At 36.8% G+C, this 19,044-nt stretch overlaps 1 protein-coding gene across 1 annotated transcript in view; it reads right to left on the reverse strand.

Annotated features, from left to right (window-relative positions):
• LOC127440409 (structural maintenance of chromosomes protein 6-like) overlaps positions 1–19,044 on the reverse strand; it is a 51,879-nt gene that overhangs the window by 3,842 nt on the left and 28,993 nt on the right. Inside the window, exons 12-25 of the mRNA XM_051696953.1 lie at positions 17,538–17,626; positions 17,271–17,435; positions 16,362–16,540; positions 15,663–15,864; positions 8,525–8,639; positions 8,261–8,421; positions 7,712–7,847; positions 7,300–7,380; positions 7,042–7,212; positions 4,085–4,222; positions 3,852–3,997; positions 1,580–1,705; positions 1,270–1,375; positions 872–1,024 (exon numbers count right to left, since the gene is read on the reverse strand). Coding sequence (XP_051552913.1) covers positions 872–1,024; positions 1,270–1,375; positions 1,580–1,705; positions 3,852–3,997; positions 4,085–4,222; positions 7,042–7,212; positions 7,300–7,380; positions 7,712–7,847; positions 8,261–8,421; positions 8,525–8,639; positions 15,663–15,864; positions 16,362–16,540; positions 17,271–17,435; positions 17,538–17,626 — 1,968 coding nt within the window. The remainder of the gene's footprint in view (positions 1–871; positions 1,025–1,269; positions 1,376–1,579; positions 1,706–3,851; positions 3,998–4,084; positions 4,223–7,041; positions 7,213–7,299; positions 7,381–7,711; positions 7,848–8,260; positions 8,422–8,524; positions 8,640–15,662; positions 15,865–16,361; positions 16,541–17,270; positions 17,436–17,537; positions 17,627–19,044) is intronic.

Consider the following 19,044-nt stretch of genomic DNA (forward strand, 5'->3'; position numbering starts at 1 on the left):
TTACCATTTGCATTGATCGTCTCAGCACATTACCGTATGAATAGAGCGCTCTGCTGGTGGGTGTGATCTCATTAGGGATAATTAGCTGAGCCAGGAGAAACTGTACATCGCTTAGTTTCATAGAGATTACATTGCAGGAGAATATTTGTTTTAAATTTGAATTGTTTTATTTAAAAGTAGACATTTTAAGCTTTCTTTAGACATATGTTTCATGTTTGTGTAATAAATATTCACGGAGTTTCAGTTCATTTTTTTGACGTGTTTCAGAAAGATGCTCGCGGAGACAGAGACGGCTGAAAGCGCACCCTGTTTATTTTCCAAAAGCACAAGGATTTGTTGTTATTGTGAGTGTACACAAATAAAAGTAGACCCTTTATTGTCTCTAATGATGTCTTACACATATCTGTATGCCCAAAAGTATTTTAAGTTGTTTCCGCTGTTATGAGGAAAAAATCCAACAGGATGCGCCGGTGCGTCCGTCGACCCCAGAGGGTTAAGGACCTACTGAGCTGAGATATTTTTATATTTTTCTTCAAATGTGTTCTGCTAAAGAAAGAAAGTCATCCACACCTGGGCTGCATTTCCCAAAAGCATTGCAAGCTTAAGCTGATCGAAGAGATCACTGGCGCCAATGGTTTCTACGATCTACTTAGCTTACGATGCTTTTGGGAAACGCATCCCTGGGATACCAAGAGGGTGAGTAAATGATGAGAGAACTTTCATTTTTGGATGAATAAAAAAAAAAAAAAAAAGTGTTATTCTGTTAATATAAATATATATATAAAAATAAAAAAAATCACTGTGAAAGTGGTGAATACAATCAACAGGGCTCTAGGACTCTAAATAAATCTTTATTTTTTATTTTTTTTACCATATAGACATCAAATTCATCGAGGGCACGGAATGGAGCTTCAGCTATGGCCCAAAGTGACAGGACGAAGCACACAGTAGAAAAGGAACGCTCTCCTCCAGATAAAGAACGCATGTCACTCAGGGCAGCCTTACCACCCTCTCCTGGCTGAACCTGAGGAAAAGAGAGAAACTGTTATCATGGGCAAGGACTATGTCTTTCAGGCTACATATCAATGAAGCTTGAAACATCATGGATACTGGATGTCAACAAAAATATTACCCACAAAGCCATTCTTTGAAAACAAGGGGGGTCAGAGTCACCCGGTGCTAATTTATCAAGAAAACAACTGTAGATATTTTTAAGAAGGCTAAAGATGACCACAACATTAATGATTTTAACATCATACAAAGTCTTACTGAGATGGAGAGACACTCATTCTTGTGGTCAAAGGTCATCTTCCCTATATATCCTCTCTGGGACAGCATGGAGTCAAAGTAGTATTTACAGCGCACAGAAAGATACCTGCAAACTCACACATACACGCACAACATGAGTACAGAAAAGGTGAATAAAGAGGGACAGTTTGTAACATATTTGTTTGTATATATAAAAAACAAAACAACAACTGTACTCTAAGATTAAGCAAAATTAATTTGTGGAGTACCCTAAAATGTAAAGCACCCTAAAATGTAAAGCACCCTTCATGCAGGTAAGAGTTAAACTTACATTCTCAGTTCACTGTAGACGTTGTGCCTGATGATCATGATCTCAGTTAACAGTTGAATAAAGGCTTCCAGGCCCTTGACCTGTCGTACAATATTGTTGAAGTTCTCCTTCGCCTCGTGGTACTGCCTGAAAGATACAATGACAAGAACATTATTATTATAACATCAACAAATGTGCAAAATGGAGGCTTGAGGCAGAATGAACACTTATTAAATGCTGTTATGAAACCCCTACACCCACGTATATAAACTTTATACATAGATATAAACACAGCGGAATGGTGAGGAAAATAACTCCTATAATGCTGTAGTAGTACCTTGGTACTTGTCAGATGGTAATCCAAGGTACTTAAGAGAATACCATGGTACTACCATGTGACATGTCAAAAGCATCATGGTATTACTAAGGCACATGTCCATAATACCATGGTAGAACTAAATTGCTCTTGCCTACTTTTTAAGATCCAATAAATTTCCCATGGATTAAATCAAATCCTGCCTTACATTTTTTTGCTTATTATATATCTGGTTTCACTCTGAAATACAGCTCTGGAAAAAATTAAGAGACCACTGCAAAATTATCAGTTTCTCTGGATTTACTGGAGTAAAATGAATATTTTTGTTTTATTCTATAAAGTACTGACAACATTTCTCCCAAATTGTAAATAAAAATATTGTCATTTAGAGCATTTATTTGCAGAAAATGACAACTGGTCAAAATAACAAAAAAAGATAGTGTTTTCTGACCTCGAATAATGCAAAGAAAACAAGTTTATATTAATTTTTAAACAACACAATACTAATGTTTTAACTAATGTTTTAAGAGTTCAGAAATCAATATTTGGTGGAATAACTCTGATTTTCAATCACAGCTTTCACGTGTCTTGGCATGCTCTCCACCAGTCTTTCACATTGCTTTTGGGTGACTTTATGCCACTCCTGGTGCAAAAATTCAAGCTGCTTGACTTTGTTTGATGGCTTGTGGTCATCCATCATCCTTTTAATCACATTCCAGAGGATTTCAATGGGGTTCAGTTCTGGAGATTGGGCTGGCAGATACAAGGCTACAGGATAACCTTGTACATGGCTTGAGTCATGCGTCCTTTACAAAGACTAATCTGCCCGATTCCAGCCTTGCTGAAGCACCCCCAGATCATCACTAATCCTCCACCTGGTCATCTAATGGTTAGATGGAGTCCCGGAGAGGCCTTAAAGCCACAGTGTCTCACACCCTCTGTGAAATTTGGAGGAGGATCATTGATGATCTGGGGGTGCTTCAGCAAGGCTGGAATCGGGCAGATTCATCTTTGTAAAGGACACATGAATCAAGCCACATACAAGGTTGTCCTGGAACAAAACTTGCTTCCATCTGCTCTGACAATTTTCCCCGACACTGAGGATTGGTTTTTCCAGCAGGACAATGCTCCATGCCACACAGCCAGGTCAATCAAGGTGTGGATGGAGAACCACCGGATCAAGACCCTGTCATGGCCAGCCCAATCTCCAGACCTGAACCCCATTGAAAACCTCTGGAATGTGATCGAGAGGACGATGGATGGCCACAAGCCATCAAACAAAGCCGAGCTGCTTGAATTTTTGCACCAGGAGTGGCATAAAGTCACCCAACAGCAATGTGAAAAACTGGTGGAGAGCATGCTAAGATTGAAAATCAGGGTTAATCCACTAAATATTGGTTTCTGAACTCTTCCCAAGTTAAAACATTAGTATTGTGCTGTTTAAAAATTAATATAAACTTGTTTTCTTTGCATTATTCAAGGTCTGAAAACACTGCATCTTTTTTGTTATTTTGACCAGTTGTAATTCTCTGCAAATAAATGCTCTAAATGACAAATTTGTTTTTTGGAATTTGGGAGAAATGTTGTCAGTAGTTTATAGAATAAAACAAAAATGTTCATTTTACTCAAACACATACAGTACTTATAAATAGTAAATCCAGAGAAACTGATCATTTTGCAGTGGTCTCTTAATTTTTTCCAGAGCTGTATGTCACATTATGGGTTGCAGATGTCATTTCAAGATGATTTTAATATTTTGCACATATGGAGAAAAAAAAGAACTGATGTTTAGTTGATATGGATCCATAATCATGCCGTGCCCTTTTTCAGTTTTGGATCTTAAATCACACTTTCATTTCATCACAGCATAAATACAGTTACATTTCAGAAAAAGTGATTTGTTTGAGTTCCACTGCCAGAACTGAAAATCATGATGTGGAAAAAGAGAGAACTGGATAGAGCTGAGTGCATGTGTACCTGACAATAGTGTCTCTGTCTCCTTGTTGGCCCTGTTGCGTATTGATCTTGAATTTAAGGCGGCTTATCTCGGAGTCCAAACTCTTGGCTGTTCTCCTCACATCAATGCGCTCTTGGCAGATTTCTGAGGCCTTTGCAATGGAAGCCTGTAAAACAAACAGTTACAGTCAAACAAACATGAATCTGCTTATATGTAATGGATCAGCATTAGACGCATGTCAGTGTTTGTTCACCTGTAACTCCTGCTCTTTCTCGTTCAGGCTTCTCTTCAGTGCCTCTATCATGTCCATGTGGCATTTGCGTTTGTCCTCATAGTGTTTTTTGTGGTGTTTACTCCTCGCCACCTCCTGATCGCAGTTAGTTAACTGCTCCTACACTCAAACACATCAAAACAAAACTATTTACTTAGTCGGCCACATGGATCAATAAGAAATGAAACTGTTATGAAACTGTGTTTCACTCTGCTTGATGTATCCACCTTTTTCCCGAACACGAAAGTGTTCCACAATTTGCCTGTTTTCAATTTCCGGTCTCCAGTGTTTTCACTCGCTTTGGTGTATATTCTTAGCGGGTAATGTTTAAAGTATTACATTTGTAAAAATTGTCAAAAAAACCCAACTTGTGTCTATATAGTGCCGATACTTCACAGAGTCAAGATGACCGTTGTTTTTTTATAGAGAGTGCCTCACCTGAGCGTGTAGATGACATGAAGCGATGGCCTGAGGTGAGTTACTTTGATAACATTAACTTCTTTGAGTTCTTATGACGGCCAACAACTGTCCAAGTTGAGCCTGAAATAATTTTTTTCTCCAAATAACACTTAAATGGTGGTTGTTCTCCTTCTGGATCGCTCATTTCGGTTAGTTTTACAACACGTCTTGAGGCCAGAAACAGAAAACAGGCAATTAGAATCATCATGGCACCGCTCAGTGGTTGCTCAAGAAAACTGTGGACAGATGCAGTGGGCAAGGAAGCCCTGCCCACTCATGGGGGAAAGCAAAGCCCGGTTACCATAGTTAATCATTCATTCCTATGAGAAAAATGGGAAGAAATACATACAAAGTGACGTTGACTCTTGATTTTAAATCCGGAAGCAGAAAATAATGCAACAAATCCCTAAATCACTTTCCTCCTAAAATTATAATTAATGTGTGCTAACATTATCTTCTTTCATGTGCAACACTTTCATATCTGTTAACATGTCAGAAAATTTGGTTTAGTGTTTCATGACTCTTCAATAAGCACTTTGTTTGGCAGTAAACACTTTCAAAAAAATCTTTGTCATGTTTTTTGTTGTTAAAATTGCCAAATCTATAAGAAATTTCTCCCCGTTTTTCTCATATGAATGAGTATCTATGGTAACGGGGAGTCTGTTACCCCCACGCTAAACCACGGCCCCAGTGTATGACGCGTTGCTGACTGTATCAATGAGGTGAACTTGAGTTTTGTGCTCATGAAGCAGGCATGGACTGACATGGATAGAAATACAAACGGAGACAGACAGATAAAATATAAAAACAGACAGACAGATAAATAGACAGACAGACAAGAGAGACAGACACACAGATCGACAGACAAAGACAGACGGATAAATAGACAGACAGACAGACCTACAGAGAGACAGACACACAGATCGACAGACAGACTGACCAATAGACAGAGATAGACACACAGCTAGAGAGATAGACACACAGATCGACATAGACAGACAGACAGATCGACGACAGACAGACAGATTCGACAGTCAGACAGACAGACAGACAGATAGATAGCTCTTAAAACTACCTCCCACCTCCACAAATTCAAACTTGCTGGTCAGTGTTTTCATTGTATGGAAAAGAGAAGCACGAACATCCTTCTAAATTTCTCCTTTTGTGTTTCACAGAATAAAGTTATATGGGTTTGGAACAACATGAGGGACAGTACATGTTGACAGAAGTTTTCATTTTTGGGTGAACAGTGTTGCACCATGTTGGAGTGTAAGTTATGTTTCATTTACAAGTAGTCTTTACCCACTAATAATGGAAAAGTGAGTCAAGTGTGTACAATAGGGTTGCGCGGTATACCGGTATTAACGAAATATCGTGATACCAAAAAAAATGTAAATGGTGCGATTTTATCTTGTTGCTAATTTTGGTACCATTTTACAGTATGTTACCATTAGCAAAATGTTATGAGATGTGAAAGTTTTGATATGAAATCATAAAAAAAAAAAAAAAAAAAAAAAAAATCCTCGAAGAAAACGCCAAGCATTATCATTAAACAGCAGAAGGGTGTCATTTAAATAAATAATATACAGTCCCATTCGCTGTGTGCTACAGAATGAATGAGAGGCGCCGCTCTGCTCTGTCTACTTCACACACATACACACACACACACACACACGAATATTGGGAATATTACAGCATTAATGGGATGCTTGATATAAATAACCCATCAAAAAAAAACAAAAAAAACCTCAAACGTCTGTCAAAATAAAAGTCCCGCTAAAATGAAAGCTCTATGCCTGAAAATTGAAAACAGAAAAATATCACTTTATAGTGTATAAAAATGTAATATTCAAAAAGTAGCAATAATACTCATAATAACAGTAGTAGAATATTAAACAGCTGTATTATGATTACTATCATCTGTAAGCAATATCACAAAAGTTTACTGAATATCAGCATGTTGTGATTCAGCCATAGCAGCCTTGTACCTGAGGTAATCAGATTTTTTCATGAATGTTTTTATCAATACTGTACAGCTCTGTTGTGCAGCATTTTATTTTACCAAAAATAAAATGTCAAATTATTTGTTCAAAATGATTTGTTATATTTTCATTTGATTAAAGCTGCATGTATTAATCATAAGATTTAATTAAAACATTTAACATGGAATCCAGAAAAATGGGAATGGAAAACACAGAATCTGTAAGACTTTATGCACTTCATTTAATCAAGCCATTTTCTGTGTAAAGAAGTTTTTTTATTTGGTAACTAAGTATTGATTTAGTATCGATACTGAGGTATCAGGGTTGGTATCGTACCGAAGCCAAAATTTTGGTATTGGAGCAACCCTAGTATACAATATGTTTGTTGATCTCCAAACCAAAAACAATGTTGAAAACAAATCAATATTGTTCCAGGTTATACAGGCTAATTTCTGAAAATTCGCTCAGAGGAATCTGGACTCTTAATTTGCCTCTGACCTTAATGGGCTCAGCTTCCTCTGCGATGCTGTTAAAAGCTTCCCTCTGCTGTCGGTAGAGTTGCTCTGCCTCCTCATATTGCCTCTTGAGTGTGTGTGTCTGCTGCCGTGCGGCTTCACATTCCTCTCGGCACGCACTTATCCGACTGCTCAGCTCTTCTAATTCCTCCTCCTGAACACAGAGATAGAATGAGACACACAAATCCACATACTTCTCAACATATGCAAGTAATCCACATAATGAGTGATTGTTTTCTACCAAAGGTTTCAAGTCCTCTGACTGAGGCTCCTCAACATTCTGCAATTCAGTCAGCTCTGACTGAAGCTTCCGACAACGTTCCTGTGGATTAAAATCCACAACAAAAAACACATTAGATCAAATCCATAAGTACATTCAAATGCTTTGATGCGGTTTGTGCATAGAACAGGGTTCCCACATCTTCTGACCAATGAATTTCCATGACTTGTCCAGCCATTCATGATTTGAAAAAAAAAAATAGTTTTCTAGATAAAAAAATAACTGCTTACTGAGCATACTGTAACTAGAAAAATGTACACTCACTACAGAAATGACTTGTTTGGTTTTAACTTTTCCAAGCCTGGAAATGACAATTTTAAAATTCCAGGTTTTCTCACTACTGTTAGAACTCTGCTAGAAGATATTCAGTCACCTGGGCTTTCTTGCGGTCATCATAGGCTTGGTTCTGAAGAGCTTGGTTCCGTCTCTCATCCTCACTGACCTGCTGCATTTCTTGCTGAAAGCGCTCCAGATCCGCTCTCTGGGTTTGCAAAGCCGCATGCAAATGTCTGCAATACAAAGACACAATTTTTCTTTGATCTTGCATGCTTGCTAAACAGATGACTGGAAAACATCCATTTCAATATCAATTCCAAATTCAAGCAAATATTAAATAATAATAAATAAATACATTTTATGACTAGCTATGCAGAAGAATGTGCACATGACTGTTTTCCATACAACAAAAGCATATAGTGACCTGGAGCTGTCAAGCTCCAAACAGGACCAAAAAAGCACTACTGAAGTAGTCCATATAACTCCTGAACTATGTCGCCCTCAGATGTAGTTCTCAAATGTCATTCACCTCGTATTCAATTCAATATATGACATGTCAAGACATGTTGCACCAGGTTTGATGACAATGATGTCATTGGTTCTCACATGCCTTGTCAAGATGTGACTGAATTTTTGAAGAACAAACCTGATTTCCTCTTCAACGTCTTTGCTGAGGTAGAGGGCTCTGTGCTGTTCAGAGGAGTAATAACGGTTATAGAAGACCTGGTCTCCCTCGCGTGTGAAGGCCTCTCTGCAGTTGTGTGGTGGATGACCACCCTGCATAACTCTTCTTGCATCTTTAGAGTTCTGCCAATAAATCAAAGCATAAACGAAAAGCTCTTCACTTCAAAGGACAATACAGGATCATCAGCAAACAGGAAAATGCTTGTACGCCTCCACACTGTCTCACCTTGATAAGCAGAATAGTTTCTATCCCTCTCATGTCAATCAGGCAGTTGGCAACAACTGGATTCTCAATGTCAAGGGCCTGGAGCACTGATGGATATTCAGAATGATTGACAGCTCTAAGAACAAATGAAAGGAAGAGGGAAATTAGGTTTAAATGTCTGCATCTTTTTCATTCAAAACAGCAAACAGCAATTTTAACACACAAAAAAAGCATGTTAAAACAAATAGTTCTATTTATTGTCTTCACGCTATAATGCCGTATTTATCAAATATGATACACAATGTTTGACGGCTCCTGTTTCACTCTCTGTTCAAGTTAAAAAGCCAAAAAATGTATGGTTTGTACGTTTTACATGTTTATGGCACCATCCAGTGGTTATTTGTAAAAAAAAAAAAAAAAAAAAAAAAAAAAAGAAAACAAAGTGGTTTCATTGTTTATATCTCTCTATTTAAAATGGCGGCGAACTTGCACGAAAAATGACCCTTATGTTGGGATAAATGACAGCTTAATGACACAAAAGTAACAGTAATGATTATATTGTTACTGATGAGTATCTGCTGAATATAAACAACTTATGCTTGGTTAAAAGTTGGATATTATTTTATTGAAAAAGCATGCTGAAATCCATATGTATTAGATATGATACAACAGGCTTTTGAGGTATCTCTCAATCAGAGATGGAAACTTGAGTCGCACTTAAGTCGCAAAAACAAATGACTTGCGACTCGACCCGTGCTCTAAACAATTGACTTGAGACTTGACTTGGACTTGAAATCATAGACTCGTGAAAAACACAAGTCATTTTGCGACAGTTTTCTGTCGGTGCGACTACATAGTTGGCCAACTCTCCCTCTCTCGCTCCGTTTATGCGCTGCTGTTTTCTGTTAAGCGATATCAAATGGCATACGCATCAAAAGTGGAATGAAACAGCGTTATTCACCGCCCGGATCAATGGTCAAAGCAGCCCGAGTGCAGAGCAGCTGCGCTTATGTGTCTCACGGACCAGTCTCGAGCTCTCAACCTTACATCTCACATTACAGCGCTGCGAGGACCAGTGAGAAGCACAGCTCGAGTCACGGAAAAATCTGAATTCGGCACAGAATTCTCTGGTGCAAACCTCTCAGTGAGCAAACATAAAACGGCCTGACAAAACAACCTTTGACACTGAGAAAACACAGTGAAATGCACAGACATAAATTAACAGGCTTTTCACACATCATCACCTTTATCATGAATTTACTATAGTAACACTAACTGTATTGACTGTAGTATTTTAGGCAGAAATATATTCATAATAAATCTATTACTACTACAGCTATTACATTTATAATAGGCTACATTAGGGAAGTGAAAGAATATCATTCATTTTTGTTACAACTATAGCTGTTTATAAAAACTTTTTTTTAATTAATTAAAATTTTGTATTTATAGTTTTAAATGTGTTTAGGATACTGTTTTTCTTTACAAAAACACCAGAGTTTATTTTATAGAAATCATGTTACATTTTACCATGGTAGTGATGATCCACGTTTGATTTTACCTGAGGTTACCCCATGGTCTTGTTACAAATAAATACCACTGTTTAAACCATAAAAACTGTTACATTTTCATAAGGGCAAATGCAAAATAGAATAAAGGGCTTAAAAGCCCTACAGATTTATGGACAAGGCTAGGTTTCCTTCTGTGTTAGTTCTCTTTTACTGCAAAAAAAAATAAAAAATAAAAATAAAAATAATGGAAAGTTTATTGATTGTTTCCTGAATAAAATCAATGATTAAAGTAAAACCTTATGTATTTTATTAGAAAAGTTAAAATAAATTAACAAGGCAATCCCTTAAAGTAGTCAGTTTTACAGTTTTTCTCAATCGCTTTGGCTCAATTCTTGAATGAGAATTATTTTTTTCAAAACATTGTTCAAATCTCTGAACAATTAGTTTAGATTTGAATTTCTTATTCATTTAAGCAAATTGCACGTCTTTTGGCATGTGTGCAAGAGAGTAAGTACAATTGTCTACAACTAAATGCACATGGCTTGCTGATCAAAACTGATGAGTTGATTCTCAGTGAAATGGTCATACTCTTCACAACTTCTAAACATTCTTTCATCATGATCCATTCAATTATGAAAATCTGTCAGACATACATGTATAAGCCATAAATATCTATGACATGGAATGTTTGTGATGTCTGCTAAATCTCTGGCCAGACAAACAAGAGCGACAGGATGTCCACCAGAAGATGGGAACTTGTAGTTTTACGTACTGTGAGGAGGTACAATTTGTTTTTTACAGAACTACTGCAAGTGTTTTCATTGTTGCAGGTTTTTTTTGTTTTTGCATGGATGTAATTTTGTGGCAATTGTCTGTTCACTATATATGAATTTACATGTAAGAAATGTGTAAAATTGGACTTGCAAATGTGCATATCCTTTTTCTGTGTACTACAGTATTGTACAGTATTGACTTTTCCCAGTAAACTCTTTAAGGCTCAGTGTGATACACAATAGCATTCAGCTAGACAAAACTGACATTCTTGTGTAGTACAGTAAATCCTGCTTTATATTGACCCTCATTCACAAAGCAGCCCGGTGTAAAATGATTTGCTCAAACATACACAAATTTTGGTATGTTTTGGGGCACATTTGCTTCAAAAACAAAACTTGTCCACTGCGTCTTCAGTGGCTCTGATGCCGGGAGTACATGAAGACTCTTATGTTCACTTTTACAGCCAACAACAGAACACTTATGACGCTTACGAAGCTGAGACATTATTCTTCTCACCGTAGCTGCTCCAGCACGGAAAAAAATGTCGGACTGTGTGTAGATCACTCAGGGGAGGATCTATGATAATAGGGTGACGTCACGTTAGAGCAGAAACGAAAACCAATCACTTTGAGACACTGTTTTAGATTAATAGAAATATAAGAAAGAGGAGTGGGTGGACTTTTAACATTGTAGGGTGGTTGTGTACACACACTGCCCACTCATATTTATGTTCAAACACTATGTAAAAGTGAATTTTGCATAATAGGTCCCCTTTAAATAGTTTTTTGTACATCTATGAATCAAATTTAACCTAAAAATACTACATTTTTTCGGAAATTTAGCCCCTAGCCCCATATTGTTCTCTAGGTTTCCCACCTGCTCCACTGGGTATCTTTGCCACAAATTGCATATTTTTTTCTCAAAACGGGTTAACAGTCAGCACACACAACCACACACAGACAGAGTATTTTTCAGTTCTGAACAGGTAAAATGTTATTAAATAAGTTTACAAACATGATTTTAGGTGATAGGATACAATGGGGGTAACGGCACCCCAATGGTAAAATACCTTTTGGTTGTCATTTTCTCCTAAAACACAAGATAACAAAAATAACTATTATGGCACCTTCCTAATCCCCTGTAACACCACAACAAATTGTTTGACATTATAGAGGGAAGGAATGGATATACTGCAATGGACGTACAAAGTGAGCCCATTTTGATTGCTGGAAAATGCAATAGAGATTCATTTGTGAAATGGGCATGTACTTAATTTGTAACTCTAATATGTACAGTACAATGTTGATTTTCTACAAGCAGAATAATTCAAATTGTTTTAAATTGTTGTAATATAATTAAAATATTATAAAATGCCAAAAGTGATTGAAATAAACGTAAACTGAGACATCCTTGGCCAATGTTTGCAAAGTTTTTAAACTTTTGTTTTATAATTCTTTAAAATTATCTTTCTCCATGAAGAAATATTTTATTTTTTCCCTCTATCATTATACACTTTGGGACCACAATAAAACAGATTTTAATTAAGTTTTAGTGCCATTGTACTCCAATCAAGAATTTGTGCATTTTAAATGGTTTTCAATTCAGGTCAAAAATTACCCGAAGTACAATAGGAGGGTCAAGTGAAAGTCACCTTGATTGGAGTAGCAATGCAAGGCAACACAGCAAAACTAGACTGTTTCAATTATAAACATCATAATTTTCTACACTGCAAGCTTAGCGATGTGTATTTGCCATTAGGACACATATCTTTACCATTATAGTAAAAGCGGTCAATATCTTATCTGTTTTCTTAAAGATGAAACCATTTTTTAAATTATTTTCTAGGGGTGTGCAGTGAAGCCATTATCTGTATTTGTATCTGTTCATATGACAAAATTATCTGTATCCGTCTCTGTATTCGGATAGAACCAGGTGTAGGCGGGGCTTAAACTGGAAGTGCATCAAAACTAAATGAAACGCCCATTTTTAAGCATTACTCTTACAGTTTCTATTAATAAAATATGCCTTGTATATGCCTTTTCATAATAATAGCATAATAATAATAACAATAATAATAATAATTATTATTATTATACAATTATTATTGAAAAAAATATTTTTTCTTATCAGATAAATTTTAGGTTACATTAACTGTGGAATATGTTGTGGTTTCTCCTGGTATTTCAGATATTAATATCTGCATGAAACAGAAATTTTGTTTGTCCGTGCATGTATAACAACATTATTCTGGAGGTGTAAAGCAAAATGTGAAATTTCAAGCACATATTTTGTAGTGAATAATAAATACAAATTCAAACATTAAAAGAAGTGAAAATAAAATCAATATAGTCTACAAACAGGTGAAAGTCCTGTAAATCTATCAGGAATTTTTACGATAAGACACCATTATTTAGTTAAATAATAATAATAATAATGTTACATTTATATAGCACCTTACCAGAGTTCAAGAACACAACATTTTCAAATTAAGTTTAAAGTTTAAAGAAGAAAAAAAGACCGAGTATGTTTCAGTTTCTTCGTTTGACATAATGAGGAATATTCCTAATAGATGAATACTCTATGAAACATTTAAACCTTTATGGAGCATTTTAACTTTTTTCAGAATAAAGTCTTAACCAGTTAATTACCTTAATCACTGATGTGGATATAAATGAATGTGAATGTGATCACGAGCTCCGACATGAAATCATCACTTCAGGTCAGGAATTTAACATCGTGCTCAGGTTTAGGCTATAAATAAATACATGAGAATCACGTGTGAATCGTGTGATATGTTAACATTGACTTGATAAGCTCCAGACGCGAACAATTAACAGAGATCGCAAATGGAGTCGAGACCACGCCCATCCAATCTGAAATCACACCGTGCACATTTTCATTCATAAGGTTTACACTTTAGAAACACTGACTGCACAGATTCATAAATTAACTGTAATATTGGATATGTTTATTGAAAATGTCACTTTATCCTTGTGCTATTTGGAGAATCAGTTATACTAGTGTTGTCATGGTACCAAAATTTCAGTAGTCGGTACTACTGAAGTGAAATTTCACGGTTCTCGATACCAATTTCGATACCACAGCAAAAATAAGCTAGTATTATAATGTGCTTTTGAACACACCAGTCGAGTTATTTTGAATTATTTAATAATTATTTATTGCATTTTTTCGCCAAACTTTTATTCAAAAGCTGTCTTGCTTGTGATATATTCATCAATTTTTATGATTATTATTACTACAGTGAATATTACATTTGACTATACAGTTGTAATATATTTTTATACAATTTCAGACATCTACCTTATATTTTGAAACGTGCTTTTATTATGACGTGTATTTTTTTGCCTGAAACTTCACTTTCCGGATAAACAGTTTGCGACACTTAAGTCACGTCTGAAATCTCATGTGTTTACATTGGCCTTCGAGTTTGACAAATGAAATGTAGGACACAGATTTGAAGTGTTTGTATTTTAGACTTCTGGTGTTTGTGTATGTGGTAATTTTGAAATGTTATATTTTAAATTTTATTACTGTGAAGCACTTTGGTCAACTCTGTTGTTTTAAATGCTATATAAATAAAGTTGAGTTGAGATTAAAGCGCAAATGCTGATTTTAATTATATAAATATATAGTTTACATGCGCTGCACGCTTCACAGTGGATTAGTGCTCTGCTTTATCATCTCATACAACGTGAATGATTCTCAGTATCTGTGGAGTTTCCAGTGTTTGAGCAATTGGATTTAAAGTACGTAGCTCGTCCATACTAAGACTGCAGCCTTTAGCAGTTTAATAAATCACACTAGGACATGTCACGATTTTAATTAGATTAATTGTCCATTTCAGTGTAAAATGAGTAACAGAGCACACGTTCAAAATAAGCCTGTGAGCATTTTAAAGCTGTCGTGTGTCAGTCATACTGTGCGCTGGTACCAGATAGAGTTGGTGCTTGGTACTACTGGTACTGCAGAAACACTGGTTACATCTAACCGTCTGGCCCGGGATAGCTGGCCCACAAGGAGAGCCGTTCGAGATGGGGTCGGGGTGCGGCCGGATGAGTGCCGCCCCTCTCCCATCATGCACCGCACGTTTGTGGAGAACCTGGTACTAAATGACTCATAGACGACCTACGTTACATCTTTTTTATTTTGGTATCGACTTGGCACCGAAGTACCAGTACTTTTGACAACAATAAGTCATACAAATATTTTTTATATTATTTGGTTGAATCCGTTATTCTTTTTGAAGTCATTATTCATGCCATGTATTCGGCTTTGGGCACATCACTATTATTTTCTGAAAAAGATGTGAGTGGTGCTTGCCCATGCACAACTCACCGCCACATTGCTAGGGTGTTCTCATTTTGTTTTAGGGCATTGCTATGTGGCTGTTAGGATATTCTGGTTCGTTGCAATGTGGTTACTTAGTGGCCCAAGCCAAAAGAGCCCACCCCCAAGTCTCAATGATATTCTGGACCCTAGATATGACTTGGGTCTCTCCAACACAAGTCAATGGTATTTAGTTGCCCGTTTTAACATCCGCCAATAAAAATGTGCAAATTTGAAAAGTTAAAGCACACCCGTTCTCAATAGACTGCATTATTTGAGGTTTCATTTATGTCCGTAGCAAAAATGGCGCAGGATGAGTTTAGCATTGACGTTTAATATTTAGGGTTAGATATTTGAGCAATTGTAATATCGTAGCTTGTCTTAGCAAGCACCACAACTAAAATAAATATATGAGAGCAACAAATGGAGTAAAAAATTATATTTAAAAAAGATGAAATGCTGAAATCACTGCTAATTATTACTAAATGAGACATCAGCTCAGGTAAGCTATACTCTACAGTAGCTACCTGCTGTCGACGTCGTAGAGCATGTTGGTAAATTTGCTGACGATGATCTGGGGTCTTCTGCCCTGCTGGAAGCAGCGGTTCATGATGCCCTGCAACACTCTCTCATCGCTGTGATTATCGCAGCAGAAAGCCAGCATCAGAGCTTTCAAACAACTCTCCACAGCAAGATCCAGCTCCGGATCCCGCAAACGGATACAGTATCCTAGAAATAAAAGAGCCTCTTCACAACGCACATCCTTACAGCATTGCTTCTCCTAAGATCTAAAACTAAATCCTGATCCAAATAAGGTTTTATTCAGAAGCAATCACACATCTGCAATGATTATTTTGATCTACATTATTAAAATAACCCATGACCAGGCCCAAACGAAACCAGTTTAATTTTTTCACATTTTCTGTGCTGTTTTGGGTGTTAAATCTGCAGAATGGATTTAAATATGGAAACATTTAATAAGTAGAGCTAAAAGTATGACACTATTGATTGCTGAAAAGATGATCAAAACAGCCAAAATATTTAACAAATGAAACCCCATGGAGCAAGGGATGTAACTTTGTGAATGACGGGTGCTCAAATTCTGCAGAACTTTCTGCTGAGTTCTGTGAGCGCAGATTACTTAATGTTAATGTTCAGAGCAATCTTTTACACCGTTCTCGCTAAATAGAGAACTGTAGTACTGTTGTAAGGATTAGTTGCCATACCAAGTGGTCCAACAGGTTTTCTCTTGAAGTTGCCCCGGCGGTCCGCCTCATCTATGGCCTTCAGCAATGCCGGCATCTTCTCGCCGAAGCGACAAAGACGATCATTTCGACTGCCTTCCATAGCAGCCAGGTCACGACTCTTAGCCTCAATCGCACGCTGCAGGTCCTGCTTTTCACGGCTACAGAAAAAGAGAAACAAAAGATTGCAAGACAGAAGAAGTGAGACATGTCAAGATGAACATTAACCAAAAACAACAAAAGAACAAGCTCATCCCTGGCCGACTAAAATATTTCTGAAATCACTTAAATCTCATTAGAATTTGAAAAATTTCTGACTCCCACACATTTTGAACAATGAAATTTCAAGATTTTCTAGTTATAGTGATTACTGGATAAGGATTTAAAAAAATCATTTTACATGGATTGCTGGAGCAAATTTTCATTTGTATGCCATGTCTGGTATGTATCAATCCCTGGAATTAATAGTTTTAAACGATTATATTTTTTGGTGTATATATGTCTTTCAATAAGGTCAAACATCTCCAGCGTTTTGAGTGAGCCCTCTGAAGGAAGACCATTTTGTTACATTCAATGAAGTGCTATTAGCTAGTAACACTTCCTGCCTAATGAGTCACAAACGGTTATCCTCAACAAACAAACAAACAAACAGACTGACATTTTAGACCAGACCATAACTAGAACTAATTATATTCACAACAAAAAATTCTATGACTTTCAGATCTAAATTGGAAATCAAATTTGTAAAAATTCCCTGATATTTTCAGGTTTTCCATTCAATCTTAAAAATCTTATAGTTTGTTTAACATTCAATATAAATCAATAATAATACTTGGAATTATAACTACAGCTCTAGAGACATGGCATGCATATATATGCATATGCACTAACCTCATTTTACCAAGCTTTTCTTTAGCAGCAGCACAAGCCTGATGAAACTGATTGATCTGCTGAGCCAGAGTCGAGTCCTGGAAACTTAGATCTTCCAGCTCAGCCTGAATGCGATTCATCCTCTCCATACAAGCCTGAGTGTCTGCTGAGTTCAACTGACTTATGCTGGGCAGAGAGGAAGAGATGGTAAATAATCAAACAGTTACTGCAGTAAGAATATATTATGAAACAGCACTGTTGTTTCCTTTCTGTTCACATATGACATACTTGTATTTGAGTTCTTTGATACGTTTGTTGAGTTGATCTTTATCCTTCTCAAGGTCCCTTAAGTTAGTCATCTTTCGATGAAGTCCAGCCTAAGCAACAACAATAAAAAATAAAAAAAGTTTGCAACACATTCCAAAAAAGTTGAGACAGGGACAATTTTAACAATCTGACAAGTAGAACAGTGGAATCATGTTTTGTGGTCCAATGAGTCCACATTTCAAATAGCTTTTGAGAAAAAAACAAAAAACAAAAAACATCCGTTGTGTTCTCCGGGCCAGAGGAAAAGGACCATCCAAACTGTTATCAGCAGCGTCAGGTCCAAAAGCCAGAGTCTGTGATGGTATGAGGGTTCAGAGTCTATGCGCATGGCATGGGTAACTGTGGGAGCATCATTAATTCAGAAAAATATGTACACATTTTGGAGCAACATATACTCCCATCCATACACGTCTTTTCAAGAGATGTCCCTGCATTTTCCAGCAGGACAACGCCAAATCACATACTGCCCGGATTACAAGTACATGGCTGCGTAAACAGAGTGTGCAGGTGCTAGACTGGCCTGCCTTCAGTCCTTACCTGTCACAAACTGAGAATGTGTGGCACATTATGAAGCGTAAAATACAACAACAAAGGCCCCGTACAAATGCGCAGCAGAAGACCTACATAATGGATGAATGAAGGAAAATTCTGCTTGCTAAACTAAACAAAATTGTGTATTCAGTGCCCAAACACTTAAGTGTTATTAGAAGAAATGGTGATGTTTCACAGTGGTAAACAATCGACTGTTTTGTTAGTGATATAAAATGAATCAACATTGTGAATATCGCAATGATTTTGATGCACTTTTTATTTGGCCCTGAGCATGAGTGCACTTAAGACAAAGGCATTTTAGTAGCACCTCAGATTTAAACCTCATTAAAAAGTTGAAAGAGTTAAATCAGTTCTTTCAAGCAGTCCATTTCAATCAATTCAATGATTAAACAGTAATGGTTTATTATGGCATGATACACAGCGGTACAAAAATGTGATGATGCGCATCGTGGAGATGGGACTTATTTTATTTTATCCAATACGCATGACGTCCTACACATACATTACACGGGAATACAAATGGAAATCGCTTCACTGCACACAAGCAGCCACAGGTGTTGAGTTTGGCTGAAACCAACAGCAGCCTTTTCAGCATGAGGGATCGGCTGTCCATTTGATGCGTAAGAGTGATCTGCTCTGACCGCGACAGAGACAATTTAAGTTTACATAGGTTTAATGATAGTGCCATATTAATCTACTATATAGTAGGCTAATGCTGAATATTATGCATAAGAACGCTATGGGGGAATATAATCCTAATGTCAAATGTCATGTCTGATTTGATTTCAAATCATTAATTATTTAACTGGATAAGCAAGCACTTCCGTTAAATAAGTATTTTTGGACGCTGACTACCACACCTGGAGTCGCAAGTTCGAATCCAGGGAGTGACTCCAGTCAGGCTTCCTAAGCAACC

The sequence above is a fragment of the Myxocyprinus asiaticus genome, chromosome 5 (genome assembly GCF_019703515.2).
Source record: "Myxocyprinus asiaticus isolate MX2 ecotype Aquarium Trade chromosome 5, UBuf_Myxa_2, whole genome shotgun sequence".
Classification (NCBI taxonomy): domain Eukaryota; kingdom Metazoa; phylum Chordata; class Actinopteri; order Cypriniformes; family Catostomidae; genus Myxocyprinus; species Myxocyprinus asiaticus.